The sequence below is a fragment of the Ursus americanus genome, chromosome 9 (genome assembly GCF_024610735.1).
Source record: "Ursus americanus isolate L20-20 chromosome 9, mUrsAme1.1.p, whole genome shotgun sequence".
Taxonomy (NCBI): Eukaryota; Metazoa; Chordata; class Mammalia; order Carnivora; family Ursidae; genus Ursus; species Ursus americanus.
Genome location: NC_142135.1, coordinates 43,176,541 through 43,193,701, shown reverse-complemented (window position 1 = coordinate 43,193,701; position 17,161 = coordinate 43,176,541). Strand labels below are relative to the sequence as shown.

General features: G+C 40.8%; 1 protein-coding gene across 1 annotated transcript in view; it reads right to left on the bottom strand.

The window, feature by feature from the left end:
• PIP4P2 (phosphatidylinositol-4,5-bisphosphate 4-phosphatase 2) overlaps positions 1–13,698 on the bottom strand; it is a 50,408-nt gene extending 36,710 nt beyond the window's left edge. The window contains exon 1 of the mRNA XM_045805993.2: positions 13,447–13,698. Coding sequence (XP_045661949.1) covers positions 13,447–13,552 — 106 coding nt within the window. The 5' untranslated portion in view covers positions 13,553–13,698. The remainder of the gene's footprint in view (positions 1–13,446) is intronic.
• Positions 13,699–17,161: the final 3,463 nt, after the last annotated feature.

Below are 17,161 nucleotides of genomic sequence, written 5' to 3'. Positions count from 1 at the left end.
ATCATGTATTCTTCTTTCACTTTATCAACTACTGTGTTTATTTCTATTTCAAAAGACGCAATTTTTTTCTGACATGATTTATGGGAAATCATATTGTTTACATGCATGGCAGCATTCATAATTTGTTATTTGCAATATTGCTTCCAAGAAAGCCTGTGTTTCAAGAAAAACAGAAAGACACTTTCGGTACAGAAAATCAAATTGTTGTTCCCAGGGCAAAAAACTTGCCTAGAAATTAAGAAACTCCTCCTATAGCCTAAGGAGGTAAAGAATTCCTATTCTGTCAGTCTTCCTAGACACCTCATTTTCACTACGTATCTACATTTCTAAAGACTGCGCATTTCTAAAAGAAAAAAAGACCCTCCTTTACATACAAAGTATACACACTAAATGATAACTTACAGGTTAAAAGTATTCATAAATTAGTTATAAAATATACTCAAATATAATTGAGCCCCAAATCTGTTACAAGACATTTTAGATAAGAGAGAATATGAGGAGGGAAAATGACCTCAGTACACGGGGAAGGGAAAAAAGTTCAACCGGATTTGTGACTTTATTTGCTTCAATATATGAAACAGCATGGCAGAATGTTAAGGTCCAACACAATCAGGGCACGGGGCTGGTTCAGTTGGCAGAGCATGTGACTCTTGATCTCGGGGTTGTGAGTTCAAACGCCACTTTGGGCATAGAGATTTTTTTTTTTAATTTTTTACAAAAGATTTTATTTATTTGTCAGAGAGAGTGAGTACGAGCACAAGCACAGGGAGTGGCAGGCAGAGGGAGAAGTAGCCTCCCCGCTAAGCAGCAAGGAGCCCAATGCGGGATCCCAGGACTCTGGGATCATGACCAGAGCCAAGGGCAGATGCTTAACCAACTGAGCCACCGAGGCGTCCCTAGAGATTACTTCAACAACAACAACAACAATAACAACAACAACACCCAAACCAAACCAGACCAAACCCGGGCACCTGGGTGGCTCAGTTGGTTGAGTGTCTGCCTTTGGCTCAGGTCATGATCCCAGGGTCCTAGGATAAAGTCCCACTGCTTCCCCCTTTCCCTCAGCCTGCTGTTCCCCCTGCTTGTGCTTGCTCGTGTGCGTGCTCTCTCTGTCAAATAAATAAATAAAATCTTAAAGAAAAAGAAAAACCCAAGGTCCAACATAATTAGATGGTAAGATATATGAATGACAATATTATACTCAATCTTTTTCTATCTTAAAGTATTTCACCCATTTAAAAAATGACCTAGGGATTAAAAGATTCTAGATGAAGTCAACAGTAATTTTGGAATTTGGCACGTATTCACCTTAAATCTAAGCAAAATCAGACACAAAAATGGAGTGAAATGCACTTCTAAAAAACCAATATTTATTTTTTAAGCATACAGTAAGTGTATAAAGATATTTCATGAATAGTCCCTTAAATTTTTTTTTTTTTAAAGATTTTATTTGTCTGACAAAGAGAGAGCACAAGCAGAGGGAACAGGGAGGGAGAGGGAGAAGCAGGCTCCCCACTGAGCAGAGTGCTGGACATGGGGCTTGATGATCTCAGGACCCTGGGATCATGACCTGAGCTGAAGGCAGACACTTAACCGACTGAGCCACCCAGGAGCCCAAAGTCCCTTAAATTCTAGTGCTTAGATATTTTTACTTCATGAGTTTAATTTCATTTCAAAATATAGAGATTGCTAAAGAAGTCCAGAAGTTAATCCAGGAGAGTAAGTTCCTCATTATAGCCAGCAGAGGGTATGGCCCTGGAGCTCCCTCCTTTGCCATGCGGGCATTTCTAATGTGGAAGGAGATCTGGCTATCTGCTCTGCTGGGTCACTTTGCCTTTTGCTCTCCTGTTACTCAAGCTGCAAAACCTTCACTCCCTGAGTGACTTCAAAAATCCCCATCATGCCATCCTTTCTTGCTTTCTCAGTCTATCATTCATTCATTCGACATTTGTTGAGTGCCTAGATGTATAAGATCATTTGCAAGGGGTGATGAAAAGGACTCAGAGATGAAAGATGCAAGAACCCTATCTCCTTCCTTGTCTCCCTTGACAGGCTCACATACACAAATAAATATTAAGATATAGAATGGAGGGGCACTTCAGTGACTCAGTGGGTTAAGCATCCAACTCTTGATTTCTACTCAGGTCATGATGTGGGGGTTGTTGGATCAAGCCCTGTGTGGGGCTCCACGCTGAACATGGAGCCTGCTTGGGATTCTCTCTCTCCCTCCCCTCTGCCCCTCACTCCCTTTTCACGCTCTCTCTCTCAAAAACAAAAGATACACAATGGAAATGTTGAGAGATATTGCTTTGGGAACATAGATCTTTCTGTAATAGAGATTAGAAAGGATTACATGAAAGAAAATGGCTTTGAGGAATGGGTAGAACTTGAATGTTTTAGATTCCAAAATCCCTTTCCTACTCATTTACTCATAGGAAGTAAACAGGATATCCTTACCTAGAAAAGACTAGAAGTGGCTAATCAGTGATACCAGTATGAGGCAATGAGTATGGTCTTAAGGAAAAGCATGTACACCCAGCGATGTGTTTTCCATTTCAGGACCAGATCCCTCCCATTAAGACCTTGACAGGCTGGAGTAACAGACCAAATCAAACACACAGAAATGCAAGGTGCAAGTACAAGGACCTGTAGAGAGGTGGGGCGTGCTCTAAAACATAGCACTTAGGTCATCTTGTATTCGGGTATGTTTGATAGTTTATTAATAACCTATGTCTTCATTTAGGGCTGGCAATAAATGCAAATACTCTTTTTTGAGCATGGCAAAGTATTCTATATAGAGAATCACCAGAACAGGATCCCTGAATTCTGTAAATGTGAAAAATCATTTTCCTATAAATTTTTGAAATATTTTTGTATTAATTGGTAGACTCCATTCAGCTCAGTAGAAATCAGTGTGTTTTTTTTGGGAAACATCCTATGGCCTAAGATTAATAATGACTCAGGTGTTTGTGAAAGTCTTCTCACTTTAAATCTACTCACTACCATCTCCATGTGTTGCTTTTCCTCTGGATTGTGAAATCGTAGCATTTAATCTCTGAAACTATAAAATTTCATCTTGTCACATACCTTCCCCTAAATTCTCCCTCTGTAGACATCACATGGTCAAATGTTGAACAATTAGAGGGTTTCTTGTACACGGTTTTTAAATCTCTATTATGAGTCTACCAAGCTTAAATATCTCAACTTGACAAAGTATGGAAGGAAGAAAGATTTTGCCATAACCTTTAGAAATACATGCTTTGCTAGAATGCTCTAACCAGTCATGTGCCAATACAAATACATTCTACAGAATAAAATACTGCATGCTCGTTGGGCTTCCAATGCTTAAAAGAGCCATGTAATATTCTTTAAAGTTCAATAAACTATCTTTCCAATATTCAAAGGATAAGGGAATAAGAATTGAAGTGAAAGAGTGAGGTAAGACGATAACCACCTATACAGTTATAGATAGATTCTCCTCGGTGTACCCAGATTCCTTACCAAGAACAACTGTGTCCTAGAATATAAAAGCAAAAAGGAACATATTAAATCACTCCTTCTCAGGTAGGAAACTGAGGCGCAGAGACGTAAAGAAACTATTCCAAGGTCAACAGCTGATCACTGGCAGAGAGAACTCAAGTGTCAGGTCCCACAGGCTAAACCATACCTGGTGGCAAGATCATCTCTGAGACTATAAAGGGATTTAGTTATACAAAGCTTGACAAACTTACCTGAAGGCTAGGAAGAGGAGCCATGCTTTCCATTTCTTTTGCACCTTTTTTGTTTTATTCTTACAGAGAAAGAGAAATTCACTTTACAACAGCAATCAGGGAAAGGAAAGAATCTAGAAAAGTGCCAAAGCAACACAAACTCCAGTGTATCTCCCCGCCCCCCCCCAAAAAGTAGAGAAGTTCTCTCAAAAGAACAGAAAACAGCAGGTAGAATGTATTCCCTCTCAAGAGCTATTAAAGGGATGTCATTCCCAGAGTATGCAGCATCTCTTCAGCCTTACAAAAGTAAAACACAAAAGCGCTGAGCTCAAAGCTGTAACCAGTGTTGTCTGCTTTGACCCATTTGGATCACTTCCCGGATAGTTGCTTATTGCCCTCAAAGACAGTCATGAACATCCATCTGGCTAACTTGCCTCTCTAACATCTGTATTCATCTGGCTAACATCTGTATTCATCTGGCTAACATCTGTATCCATCTGGCAATCTTCAAGACTCTAACAGAATGCTCTACACTAAAAGTTTGACATTCCGGAAAACAACATGCAGAGTCCTTGGAAATAAATGGGGACTCGAGAACATCACCTCTCACCACAGTGAAGTGTTATCACATGGATGATAAATAATTACTGAATAAAATTTACCCTCCAGCCCTAATGTCTCTCACACTCCAGACTTATGCATCCAACTGCCTACCTGACACCTCCAACGAAGTGAGGACTAACGGTACTTCAAACTCAATGTGTCTAAAACAGAATGTTGATTTCCACTGTTCTTCTTCCCCCCACCCCACATACCTGACTCCTGCTCCTGTCTGTCTATCTTAGAAAAAAGCACAGTTTTTCCTAGTTGCTTGGGTCAGTCCTGGAGATTTGTGATTTCTTTCCATCCATCTTTACTCCATCAGCAAGTCCCGCTGCTCTATGCTTAACTGTGTCCTGAATCCAGCCACATCCCACCGTTTCCATCACCTCCACCCTGGGTCAGACCACCATCACCTCTTGACTATGCCTCATTAACAGCCTCCTGATTAGTCTCATGTCTTCTTAGTCTCTTCTTAACTTCCCCCCCAAGAATCCATTCTCCACATACCAACCAGGATGACTTTCCTTCTTTTTTAAGGGGGGGTGGGCAGAGGGAGTGGGAGAGGGAATTGTGAACAGATTCCACGCCCAGCGTGGAGGTGGATGCGGGGCTTCATCTCACAACCCTGAGATCATGTCTTGAGCGGAAATCAAGAGTCAGACACTTAACTGACTCAGCGACCCAGGTGCCCCCAGGATGATTTTCTTAAAAAACTATTTCATGTCTCTCCTTTGCTCCAAACACTCCATGGCTTCCCTTTATCCTCAGAACACAGCCACATCTCTGACAGTGACCCACAAAATCTCCTTTGTCTTCCCTAGTCCAGTCCCCCACACTTAGCCCCTAAGTCACCACACTCTGGCCCACTGCCCTCCATGTTCTGAAACAGCGTCATGTTTTATACTTGCTGTTCCAGTGGCCTGGCACACTCCTCCTCTGTCTTCCAATGGTTCATGCCAACTAATTTTTCAGGTCTCTGAGCAATTGTCCTCTCTGAAGTCTCTTTCCCAAAGCAATGTGAAACACTCCCCACACAGCCAGTCACTCTCCAGCCTCATGCCCTGCTTTATTTTCTTCGCTCTTGGAAATTATAGCACTCACTGGATGTATCTCTAACTGGAATGTAAGCTCCCAGGAATCTGGAACAGTATAATGGGCACTCAAATATTTGAAAGGATGTCTGCATGAAACAGGTCTTGATTAATGTATTAAAGATGCTGGATAGAGCCAGGAGGAAATGTGGGCATTATAAAATAGAATAAAAAAATCACGGAGACTGATGCCTGCCAAATAATAGGAAAGGATTAGAATAGGAAATGGGCTTGCCACAATACTGGGAAACTGGAAGCATACACCCTTCACCAATGTTTGGGCTCTATTTTTCCTTAACGATGTGGCCTCAGTGAAGCAGACTTTGATTCAAGAACCGATTTCAAAAAATTCTCCTAACTCAGCTTCAGCATGTCACAAAATCAAGCTTCAGCAAGACCCTCCTGGCTCAGTATCACAGCTGGTGCACACCCCCACTGAGGCCTTCATTGAGTGGCGGGTAGCTGCTCTCAAATAGGCTGCATCTCTTTCCACTCATTGTGACAACCTGGCTTCAGCGGGTTTCACGATCCTTGGCAAATAAAATGAAAATCTAATCTTACAGTGGGTTATGCATGTGGTGTAGGTCCCTGGGTCTGCATCCTCTTTTCCTGCCAGTCCACAGCCAACCCTATACTCTGCAAGGATGCAAGGAGGTTCAGAAATTTAACAGACTGCCCAAATATATTCAAGAACTCTAACTCAGTGCAACGGATTGAACCTTTATGTCCCCTCAAAATTCAGGTTGAACCTCTAAACCCCAAAGTAATGGTAGTAGGAGGTGGGGCCTTTGGGAGGTAATTGGGTCATGAGAGTGGAGCCCTCATGCATGAGTTTAGTGCTATTAGGAAAGGAATGAGAGAGAGAGAGAGCTCTCATGCTCTCTCTCTACCATGTGAGGAGGATACAAGAAGTCAGCACTGTGCAACCTGGAAGCCAGCTCTCACCAGACACCAAATCTGTTGGCACTTTGATCTTGGACCTCTCAGCCTCCAGAACTGTGAGAAATAACTGTTTGGTGTTTAAGCCCCGCCATGTATGGTATTCTGTGATAGTAGCCTGAACTAAGACACTCAATAAAACTCTAGTCGAGTACAGAACATAGTTCGAAGTGAAATGAGACTTTGCCCCACTTTAAACTAAGGCACCATTTCTAACTTTAGATTTCTTCAGGTAGAGGACAGAAGAGGATCACTAAAAATATACCTTATTTACTATACAGTTGCTAAGTGAGAAATACAGGAGTACGTAGTAAATAATTTATCTCTTAAACCAGAAGCCAATTTATTTTCTAGCCACCGAAAACATTTTCTCAAGCAATTTCAAATTTATTCATTTTTAAAAAGTGAAATAAAGGTGAAAAGAAAAGGACAAGGCCTTTCTAATTATGTTTCATAGGAAACCTAAGTGTTTCAAAATAAAGGAATATTAGCCTCTTCCTGGAAGTGAAGTGGCTTTGAAGTGATTTTACAATTAAAATATATCTATATGAGACTATTACATTAGATGGAAATGAATAATTCTTCAATTCTTTACAAAGGATTTGAATATAAACACAGAAACAACTCTCACTGAGGTCACTAATTCGAAAGACATTTTTGAGTCCTTATCTATTCACTCTTTTTTGCAGCTTTTGACATGTTTGACCACTCCTTTCTTGAAGTGTTCTCTTCTCCTTGACTCTGTGATATTAGTCTTTTGGTATTCCTCCAACTTGCCTGGGAGCTACTTACCAGTCTTCTTCTTTCTCTAACTAGTCATTGAATGTGGGAGTTTCTCAGAGCTTTGTCCTAGGCTCTCTTTTCATTTTATTTATTCTCCCTCAGTAGTCTCATACATAGCTTCCCAAACTTTTTTACATTTCAGTACACAGAAAGTGACAATATGTTTACAGCTATGCAGAGCTGGAGGCCTGTGGCCTAGAGGCTTCTGCCGTTCTAAGAATTGAGGAGAACCAGTATCTTAACCCCTGTACGTTCTATCTCAGCACATTGCGTGGCACACCGGTGGGGCCTTGGGAAGCTCTGAACCAACATCCATATATTTAGCTGTTACCAATATGCAAATAACACAATTTTATATTTTTCAGCCCAGGCCTCATTTTTCTGGTCTCAATCTGTGGATGCAACTATCTGCCATCTCTTCTTGGATATTTGCAAACATCTTAAATGTATCATATCTAAAACTAAGCTCATGATCTGCATTTCCCCAAACCTGATGCTCTTCTGGTGTTCTCTGTGTCAGTGTGGGCAACCACACCATCAGGCTGTGGACACCAGAACTCTGGGAGATATCCTGGCCACTTCCCTCTCACTCTCAGTCCATCTACCATCAAGCCATCTCTACTTCCTTTACATCATCTGTCTCTCCACCTCCACCACCACCTGGGTCCACGCTATCACCACGGTTTTTCAGATCTGCCTGAATCACACAGTAGCCACTCGAGTCATCTATCCTCATCGACCCTTGCTCCCCTCTCATCCACTCTCTAATCCAGAAATAGAGTGATGTAAAAATAATAAAAATTGACATTACTCTGGGGCACCTGGGAGGCTCAGTTGGTTAAGCCTCTGCCTTTGGCTCACTGGGATCAAGCCCTGCATCAGGCTCCCTACTCAGTGGGGAGTCTGCTTCTCCCTCTCCCTCTGCAGCTCCCCCTGTTTGTGCTTGCTCTCTCTCTCTGTCAAATAAATAAAATCTTTTTTAAAAATAGCCATTTTTCTAAAGAAGACATACAGCTGGCCAACAGACACATGAAAAGATGCTGAACATTACTAGTCATCAAGGAAATGCAAATCAAAACCACAATGAGCTATCACCTTACACTAGTAAGGAAGGCTAGTATCAAAAACACAAGAAACAAGAATTGTTACTAAGGATGTAAAGAAAAAGGAACCCTTGTGCATTGTTGGTGGGAATGTAAGTTGGTACAACCACTGTGGAAAACAGTATGGTTTCTCAAAAAATTAAAAATAGAAATAGTACACGATCCAGTAATTCCATCCACTCCTGGGTATTTACCAAAAGAAAATGAAAACACTAATTCAAAAAAGATAGATGCACCCCTATGTTTACTGCAGCATTATTTACAATAGTTAAGATATGGAAACAACCTCAGTGTCCATCAATACAGGAATGGATAAAGAAGATGTGGTATGTATACACACACACACACACACACTCAAATATTATTCAGCCATAAAAAAAGAACAAGATGTTGCCATTTTTGACAATATGGATGGACCAAGAGGGTATTATGCTAAGTGAAATAAGACAAAAACAAATACCATATGACCTCACTTATATATGGAATCTAAAAAAAAACAAAACAAATAGCAGAAACAGACCCATAAATACAGAGAACAAACTGATGGTGGCCAGAGGGTGAGGCGGTAGGAGGGTAGGCAAAATGGAGAAAGGGGAGTGGGAGATACAGGCTTCCAATTATGGAATTAATAAGTCACATGGATAAGAGGTACAGCACAGGGAATATAATCAATGGTACTGTAATAGTGTTGTATGGTGACAGATGGTAGCCACATGTGTGGTGAGATACCATATCATAAATACTAATCACTGTGTTCTTCACCTAAAATGAATTAACATTGTGTGTCAACTATATTTCAATTTAAATAATGAAAATATAATAATAATAAAGATCTAACCAGATCATCCCTTTACTGAAGGCAAAATTTCTCAATGTGACCGATAACACCCTGCATGGACTGAGCAATACTTACTGTTCTGGTCATCTGTTGCTGCAGAACAAACCACCCCAAAACTTAGTGACTTAAAACAAGAGTTTAAGACTACCTTTCATGATTCTGTGGATTGTTCTGCCTAAGCTGAATGGTAATCATCTAGAATCAATCATGCAGGTACAATAAGAATTTGGCTTGGGTTGGAATCATCTGAAGGCCCAACTGGGCTGGGCATCCAAGATGTCTTCTTCACTCCCACGTCTGAGAGCTGGTCATGCATCCCTCTCTCCATGTGGTCTCCCCACATGTCTACTTAGGGATTCCTCAAAGCAAGGTAGTCTCAGTGCATTCAAATTCTTACAAGACAAAAGTTATTTTCTTCAAGGTGCACTTTATAAGAGACAAGGCGAAAGCTGCAAGACCTCTTATGACCTAGTCTCCAAAGTCATTCAGCTCTCTTTTACTTTATTCTGTAAGTCAAAATTGAATCACAGGGTCATTCCAGATTCAAGGAGGGGACCCATCCAAGGATTTGAATATCAAAAAGTATGGCTCTTTGGAGGCAGGGGTGGGTCTCTGGAGACCATCAACCACCCACTTCTCCAATCCCATTTTGCAATATATTCCCTATTGGTGCTTTCACTTTAGCCACACTGGCCTTGTTTCAGTTCCTCGTACTTACCATACTCTATCCTCCTAAAGGCTTTTGTACATACTGTTTTTTTAGTCTGGAATGTTCTTCCAGTACTCCCTTTGCCAAGTTCAATTTTAAAAACCTCAATGAAGGCTCAGGAAAGCTTTTCCTGTCTTCCCTAACCAGGTTAAATCTTTATATTATATATTTTCATGGCACTGGATACATTCCTGGCCTGTCCTCATCCCCACTGCACTTTGCATTTATTCAAATGATTATGTAATTTATGTCTCAATATCCCCCATTAGACTAGAAGAGGGTTCATATCCGTTTTTCCCATCCTACCACACAGAGCTTGGCTAGTACTCAAATATTTATTTGCTGAATGAATGACAGAAATAAACTAGGTAAATGAAACTGTCTCTGTATAACAATTCCTTTAAAATTATAGTGAAGTAGATAATCACATTCCTGTAGTAAATACATAATTAGACAACCTCAAATATAAACTGTTTTCACAGAGGAAGTCTCATAAATGTAAAGGTCATATTCTTTTGCCATATCCTACCTATAAAATTAGCAGATAATAAAGAAATCAATTAAATATAGCCAAATTGTGTAAGTTGTGTGGTATTTTTTCTAATCTTTTTATCAAATGAGCCTAAAACTCTTTGATTTTCATTTCCACACCTTAACAAAAGCTGACACATGTACCAAACAGAGCATTTTAATCACAGGAAAGGTGATCTCCTACTCTATGCAGGAATCCAATATCGACAGTAAAGACCACGAGCAGCACTCCACTTAGAAACCCAGGTGGACAATTATACAGACCACACAAGATTCTCAATGTGCTAAAACCAAATGCAAAATACTGCTTCCCACTGCATTTTCAACAACCTGCCTATAAATAAATACTTCACCAACTTTCCACTTAATGGAATATTTCATCTCGGAGTAAGAGCTAGCATTCCTGTTCTTAGATGGTGACACAGATAAAGTATTTGATTGGAGAAAATATTCACTAGTTATGGCTCTTAACTACTTAAAAAAAAAAAGTCTGGGCAATTATGAATGATATTATAAACCAAAGTTCATTATCAAAAAGTACATTCTATTCTGGTCTTTTGAATCCCAACCTTCAACTCTAATTCTTGTCAACTACTGAAAACATCTGGTCTAGTGACAGAGTGCTTCCTACAGTAGTAATTCAGGCCCGTGTTTCTTTATTCCTTTTTCCTCCCTTCAACATGGGCTCCAGTAAGGGATGGGTTTGGTCAGTTTTGTTGACCTAGAGCAGTCTCTGGCACATCATGCTGCCCAATGAATCAACGAATGAGTAAATAACGTTGGTCTCCTAGAATCAGATCTTATACATTACTCAAAATCTTTATGAAGATGCTTGTTATCTAAGAAAAGATACTCTGACAAAAATGCCAATACACCAAATGTCTTTACTTCTCACTTATCCTTCTTGCTTCCTAGGTATTATGCTACATGAAATTAGTGTTTCTAATTATCTAACCTGTCTTATTCACCAGTTTAAAAAAAACAAAAACAAAAAACCCAACCATATTCTACCATAGGGCAGAAAAGGCTTTTTGCTAAATCATTTGTTAAAAACAAGATAACAGGCTCAAAATGGAGGCACTTATGCTAAGCTCCCCATCACCAAACAGAGACTTAATTACACTTTTGGCTTCTTCCAGAAATGGAATCTTAAAGTCAGGCAGAAACTACCTTATTAGCACTAGTGAGGTCATCTGCCTGACAGACCACTGCCATCCCCTAGAGGAAAATGATCTTGCCACAACCAATCCACTTTTTGCTAGTATAATTTCCTTTTCCCCACTCCCTTCTGCCTATGGAAGTCTTTCATTTAGTACACCTTTTTGAAGCTCTTTCTCTCTGCCAGATGGGATGCTATAGAGTCACGAATCATTAAATAAAGCCCATAAGATCTTTAAAATGTACTCAGTTGAATTTTGTTTTTTAATACATTGAATTTCTTCAGTTATTTAGCTACCTGGAATGAAACTTCTTTTTCTCAGTGGCTGAGCTGCAATTTGTACCTTATTGAGCAGGTCCATGAGCGTGAATATTTTTGTGGAATAATTTAGCCACTATGACTAAAAATACAAAAACAAAGATATAGGATAGAGGGCATGAAAATCTGTTATAGGACAGTTGCATAAATCCAAACTTTGTCTTTTAATAAATTGCAAATATTTTGCCTTAAAGGGTGATTTGATGAAGCTGAAACATTCGTTTATAAGTAAACATACTCTAGACCATCCAATTTAAATAACAGTAAAATATTAATATCAAATTTGTACATTAAAGGAAATTTCCCCCAACTGATGTCCGCTGACACAAGCTTAATACAAACATGACTTGTGGGTTTTTCGGTACATGAGTCTCTGTTCCATTTTGCACCTTATTTTTCAACTCATTGATCACACTGAATTATTCACAGCTAAACATCTTTTTCCTTTGTCCTGCTTCTTGTTAGGTGTTGGTTAAGACCTAAATTGCTCCTTTTCAAGTTGTAATGCATGAAGTGGAAATTTTAAGTACTAAACAAGTTCAACCTGCTCTACAACTGCTCCAATTCCAGACTTGAACTTAGAAAAAGTTGTGTCACAAGAAACATGATCTGCCTATATTTTCAAAAGTATTAGCACCTGTCTCCTTGGGTTTTTAAGCTCCTCTCATATTCAGCCAAAAAGGGAGAGAGATGCACTTAGGCTACATTTGCAAGTGCCATATTTGACCATTCTTTCCATAACTCTAAGTGGTTTGTTCAAGTCTTGCCTTCCCTTTTCTATAAATCCTGACTCCACCTTCTTTCTACTATAGAAAGCCACTAAAAGGCTTCCAACAAAAATAAATCTTTGAATAGTTTGCTAAACAACCCCCCTACACGCACACACTTCTTCAGATCCCACGGCTATCAAGTCTTTTTTGATTCCATCTTGAATAAATAGAAATACATGCAGGATTAACTTGGGTTACTTTTAGAAGTAAGTTCCTTTCAATCTCACCCAGATATGCATCAAAAATATTACATCCTCCTTTCTGTTCTTCTTCATTCACCACTAAAGCTAACACATGCTCCTTAGAAAGGGGAGTAATAAGGAAGGGCAGGAATTTCAGACATATTAGGAATATTGATTAATTCTATTCCTTTTGGTAAGACAATTCCCTGATTGAACAGAGAGCACTGGTGGGGGGATATATGCATATTTTTCCAGCTAAGCCCTTTCAAGGACAGATCCCAAGGTGAGCAGTACTAGGGGTTTCTCGGCAACCTGAAAGGATTTATGAATGATTGTGAAAGATTTGCACCTCCTCCAGCTGCACTTAGGGGCTGCTCCAAAACGGTAAAGCCCAACCTGGGAAATTCATGTCACATCCTGTATCCCTGGGTAAGAAGTGGTGAAATACACACAGACACACACACCCCAGAGGGTGAGAAGGGGTGAAATACACGCACACGCACACACTCACGCTCACACCCCACCCTACCCCACCAAAAGCCCTGCGGGGAAGCTCTCCGGCAAGCAGGCTGTGGCTGGGGAAGGCGCAGTCAGCATCCCTCTCCTGCAGCCCAAGTGAGAGGCTCTCCTCCACCTCGGAGCCAGAGCTCCCGGGTCTTTAGCATTCTAGGCTTTTCCTTACGAAGTAGAAAGGTCCATGCTGGCCTTACCTCTGGGGCTGCTCTCCTGTAAGTACGGCGGGGCCGTGGGGGTGACATTTCCCGAGTGGGATGCTGACAGCAGAGGCGAGCGTTCGTCCACCCCATCCGCAGCCATGACTGCTGCAGCAGCGGCGGGGCCGGGGGGAGGCTGAGCCGGGGGCTGCGGCTCCTGCGGAGGTGGTGGCTAGTGCTGCCGCCGCCGCTGCCGCTGCTGCCGCCTCCGGGAGGACCCGGGATGTGTCACAAGGCAGGAGGCTGGGGGAGGGGAGGGTGCGGGATCGGGAGGCGGGGGAAGGGAAGCGCGCTGGGAAGCGTGTCTGGGGGAGGGGAGGGGAGAAAGAAAGAAGGAGCCCGGAGAGGGGAGGATGGGAGCAGGGGAGGAGGAGGAGCCGGGGAACACAGTAGGGCTGCCCGGGAAAGGCGGGGAAGGGAAGGTACGGAGTAACCGAAAGAGGGGCGGAGGAGGCGAGAGGAAGTGGTTGCAACTCTCCCTCTCTTTGTACTTTATATCTCCTTAACTAAGGAGAAAAAGGGGAAGAACCGTAAAGAGCAACCTGAAAGGGGGTAAGAGAAAAGGCCTGTGACTTGATTACAGAAAAACTACAGCAAACACAGATCTCAAGTTTAGCTCCTGGAGGGGGGCAGGAGGAGGGATTCTGTGCTGGCCAACTTTGCAGCAATTCTCCAAGAAAGCTTATTCCTAGGGTTATCAATTCCTTCTTGGGGGCTGCTTCTTTTGTTAGAAAATCACTTCTCAACATCTGTTGTCTGAGAAGAAATAAATTTCTGAAAGAGTAGTGCCATTTCTTGCTTGTCCTTGTCTTTTACTATGTGTTTGGCATTCTGGTAACGGTACCTTATTGAAACTATGCAGAGTTTGTTGGCTTTTACAAGTTTAATTTGACAAAAGACGTTGCCCTTTTAGTTTTGTTTTTGGACTATATGTCCCTGACATCTTATACAAAAATGGAAGTTTATGAATGATATAAGCCAATTAAAGAAATATTTTCTTGAGCTAGTGTTTTAAAATAATCTTTTGCATGTAAAAGAGAGTAAAAAACAAAAAAGCTAGTCATAGTTACCGGCATGCTTTCATGTTTATTTTTTTCTTTTCTTATTTTGGTGGTTTGCTAAAACGGTTTAGAAATCAAAGTTTTGAATATGCCTGACAAAAATGCAATAGGAAAACAGTGACGTTCTCAAAAGATCATTTTTCTTCAATGATTCTTTGAGTCATTCAACAAACATGTATTATGTGCTTACTGGGTATACAAAGATGAGTAAGTAGAGCAATATCTTGACCCTGCAGATGTCTGTGTGGTAGCAGAGTTACAAACAAACAAGAAATGAGGCTGGTAGTCCCAGCTGTAGATTTTAAAGGGTCATGAGGAAAGCTGACTTTAGACACTCGAAACTACTTCTCATATTACATTAAGAAGGGTCTTCATTTTGCTCTCTGAAGATACTCTTTCTTCCAAAAAAAAAAAAAAATCCATTTAGGCATCAGCTGTAAATCCTAAGGGAAAATCAAAGAATAGTGTTTTCTATTACACAGCATCTTTTATGGGTCAGTAGTATCAAAACGCAACACCATATAAGGATCCGCATATGATATACTCCAAGGGCATTTAGAGATCTCCAGAAACCTGAAAAGTGAAGGGTCAAGATGTAGCACTCCCTGCAAAAATGAACAATTTACAAAATGAATAGCAGGTGTTTTGGTTTTGGTTTTGCTTTTTTACAGTTGCAGCCTCAAAGCCATTGAGTTAAAGAAACTTAAGAAGAATCAACAAAATCCTATGATTGTGGTGTCCTGTCCTGTCACCTATCACACTTTTAACAGTGTATTTACATTTCCATTATCCACCTACCCTTTATTCCCAGCTGACTTTGTGAGTCAGAAACTGTAACTAACTCATTCACTATTGTGTCTCTAGTATCTAACGCAATGCCTGGCTCATTAAGAAACACTGGATAAATATTTGCCAAATAAATAAGCAAAGGCATGTATGAGGAAATCCTGCACAGTACCAGAATCTGACTACAGCAGATCATTAGCAGGAAAAACATTGAGCAGTCCTTGATTTTTTGATGAAGACGACAGTTTTGCCATCTGACCAGTGTTTTTATTGTTCCATTATAGCTCTACAACTAGGGTTTCTCTACAGCCCAGGTAGAAAGGATTTTGTTTCTTTCTTTAGTTCTTTATATGGCTTCTCTATCCATTTCAGAACTCATTAGAGGGTGACACAGCTAATGGAACTTACACTAGGAAAGGTAGAGGGTATATTGAGATTATATTTGCAGCAATTTGAAGTTTCATAAAAAGGAAGAACTTTTACTAGGTGAATATCACTTCATTCTAGTTTTAAAATAATACAATAGTTTATGGTTACTCAATAAACATTAATACTCATCTCAATCCAAGGCATTTTATGATTATGATATGTTTCCATCTCTACTCAGGGGATGAGGTAATGTGTCTTTTGGAATAATAGATGATGTGTGAGCTAGTAAAAGCTACATCTTTTTTTTTTTTTAAGATTTTATTTATTTATTTGAAATAGAAAGTGAGAGAGAGAGTACAAGCTGGGGGGCAGAGGCAGAGGGAGAAGCAGGCTCCCTACCAAGCAGAGCAGGAAGCCCGACGCAGGGCTGGATCCCAGGACCCTGGGATCATGACCTGAGCTGAAGGCAGAAGGCAGAAGGCAGAAGGCAGGCACTTAGCCAACTGAGCCACCCAGGTGCCCCAAAGCTACATCTCACTACTGACTTCTTAAGCTACAATTCTAAGCTATCTTAAGCTATCTACTACTGAGCCATACCACAACACAGTGGCTTAAAGCAACATGATTTGTTATTTTTCATGGTCCTATGGATTAGTTGTGTGGTTATTCTATTGGTCTTGCCTGGGCTTATATGCAGAAAGCTTCATTAAACTTGCAGGTTGGCTAGGGGTTCGCTCAGCAGAGAGGGCTTGGAAAGGGGAGGGGGGGACAAAGGCAGAAGGGTTGTCTTTCTCCGTCTCTCCATATAGTCTTCCAGTCCAGGCTTCTTCACATGCCTGGTAGTCTCAGAGCAGTATTCGAAGAGGGTGAGAGAGTGATTGTGGAGGCTGTGGTACCTTTTCAGATCTAGGCTCCGGGTCTGAAGCCATGTCACTTCTCCCATATTCTTCTACCTCCTTCAGCCTGCTTCCTGCCCAAAGAAAGTTAGAGGATCAGAGGCCTCTTTTCATGGTCAACTTCCATTGTGATAATCAATTGTAAAGATTAAGCAACTTCCTCATTTCCACTTTATAAGCCATCCAATAACATCATGCCTCCGAGCTTCATCTCAGTGTTGGATTTGAAGACTCCCAGTCCTGAACTAGTCTTTTTTTTTTTTTTTAAGATTTATTTATTTATTTGGGGCGGCGGAGCAGAGGAAGAGGGAGAGAAATCCTCAAGCGGACTCCCTGCAGAGCGCGGAGCCTGCCCCAGGCTAGATCCCAGGACCCTGAGATCAAGACCTGAGCTGAAAACCAAGAGTTGGGCGCTTAACAGACTGAGCCACCCAGGCACCCCATTCCTGAACTATTCTTTTGTGTACAATAAACTCTAACTAAATACTATTTTACCGAACTGGTTTTAATTTTTACTGTCTCTGGATTTTGACAGAACTATAAAATAATACGTTTATGCTGTTTAAGCTGCTGAGTTTGTTATAATTTTTTATGGCAGCA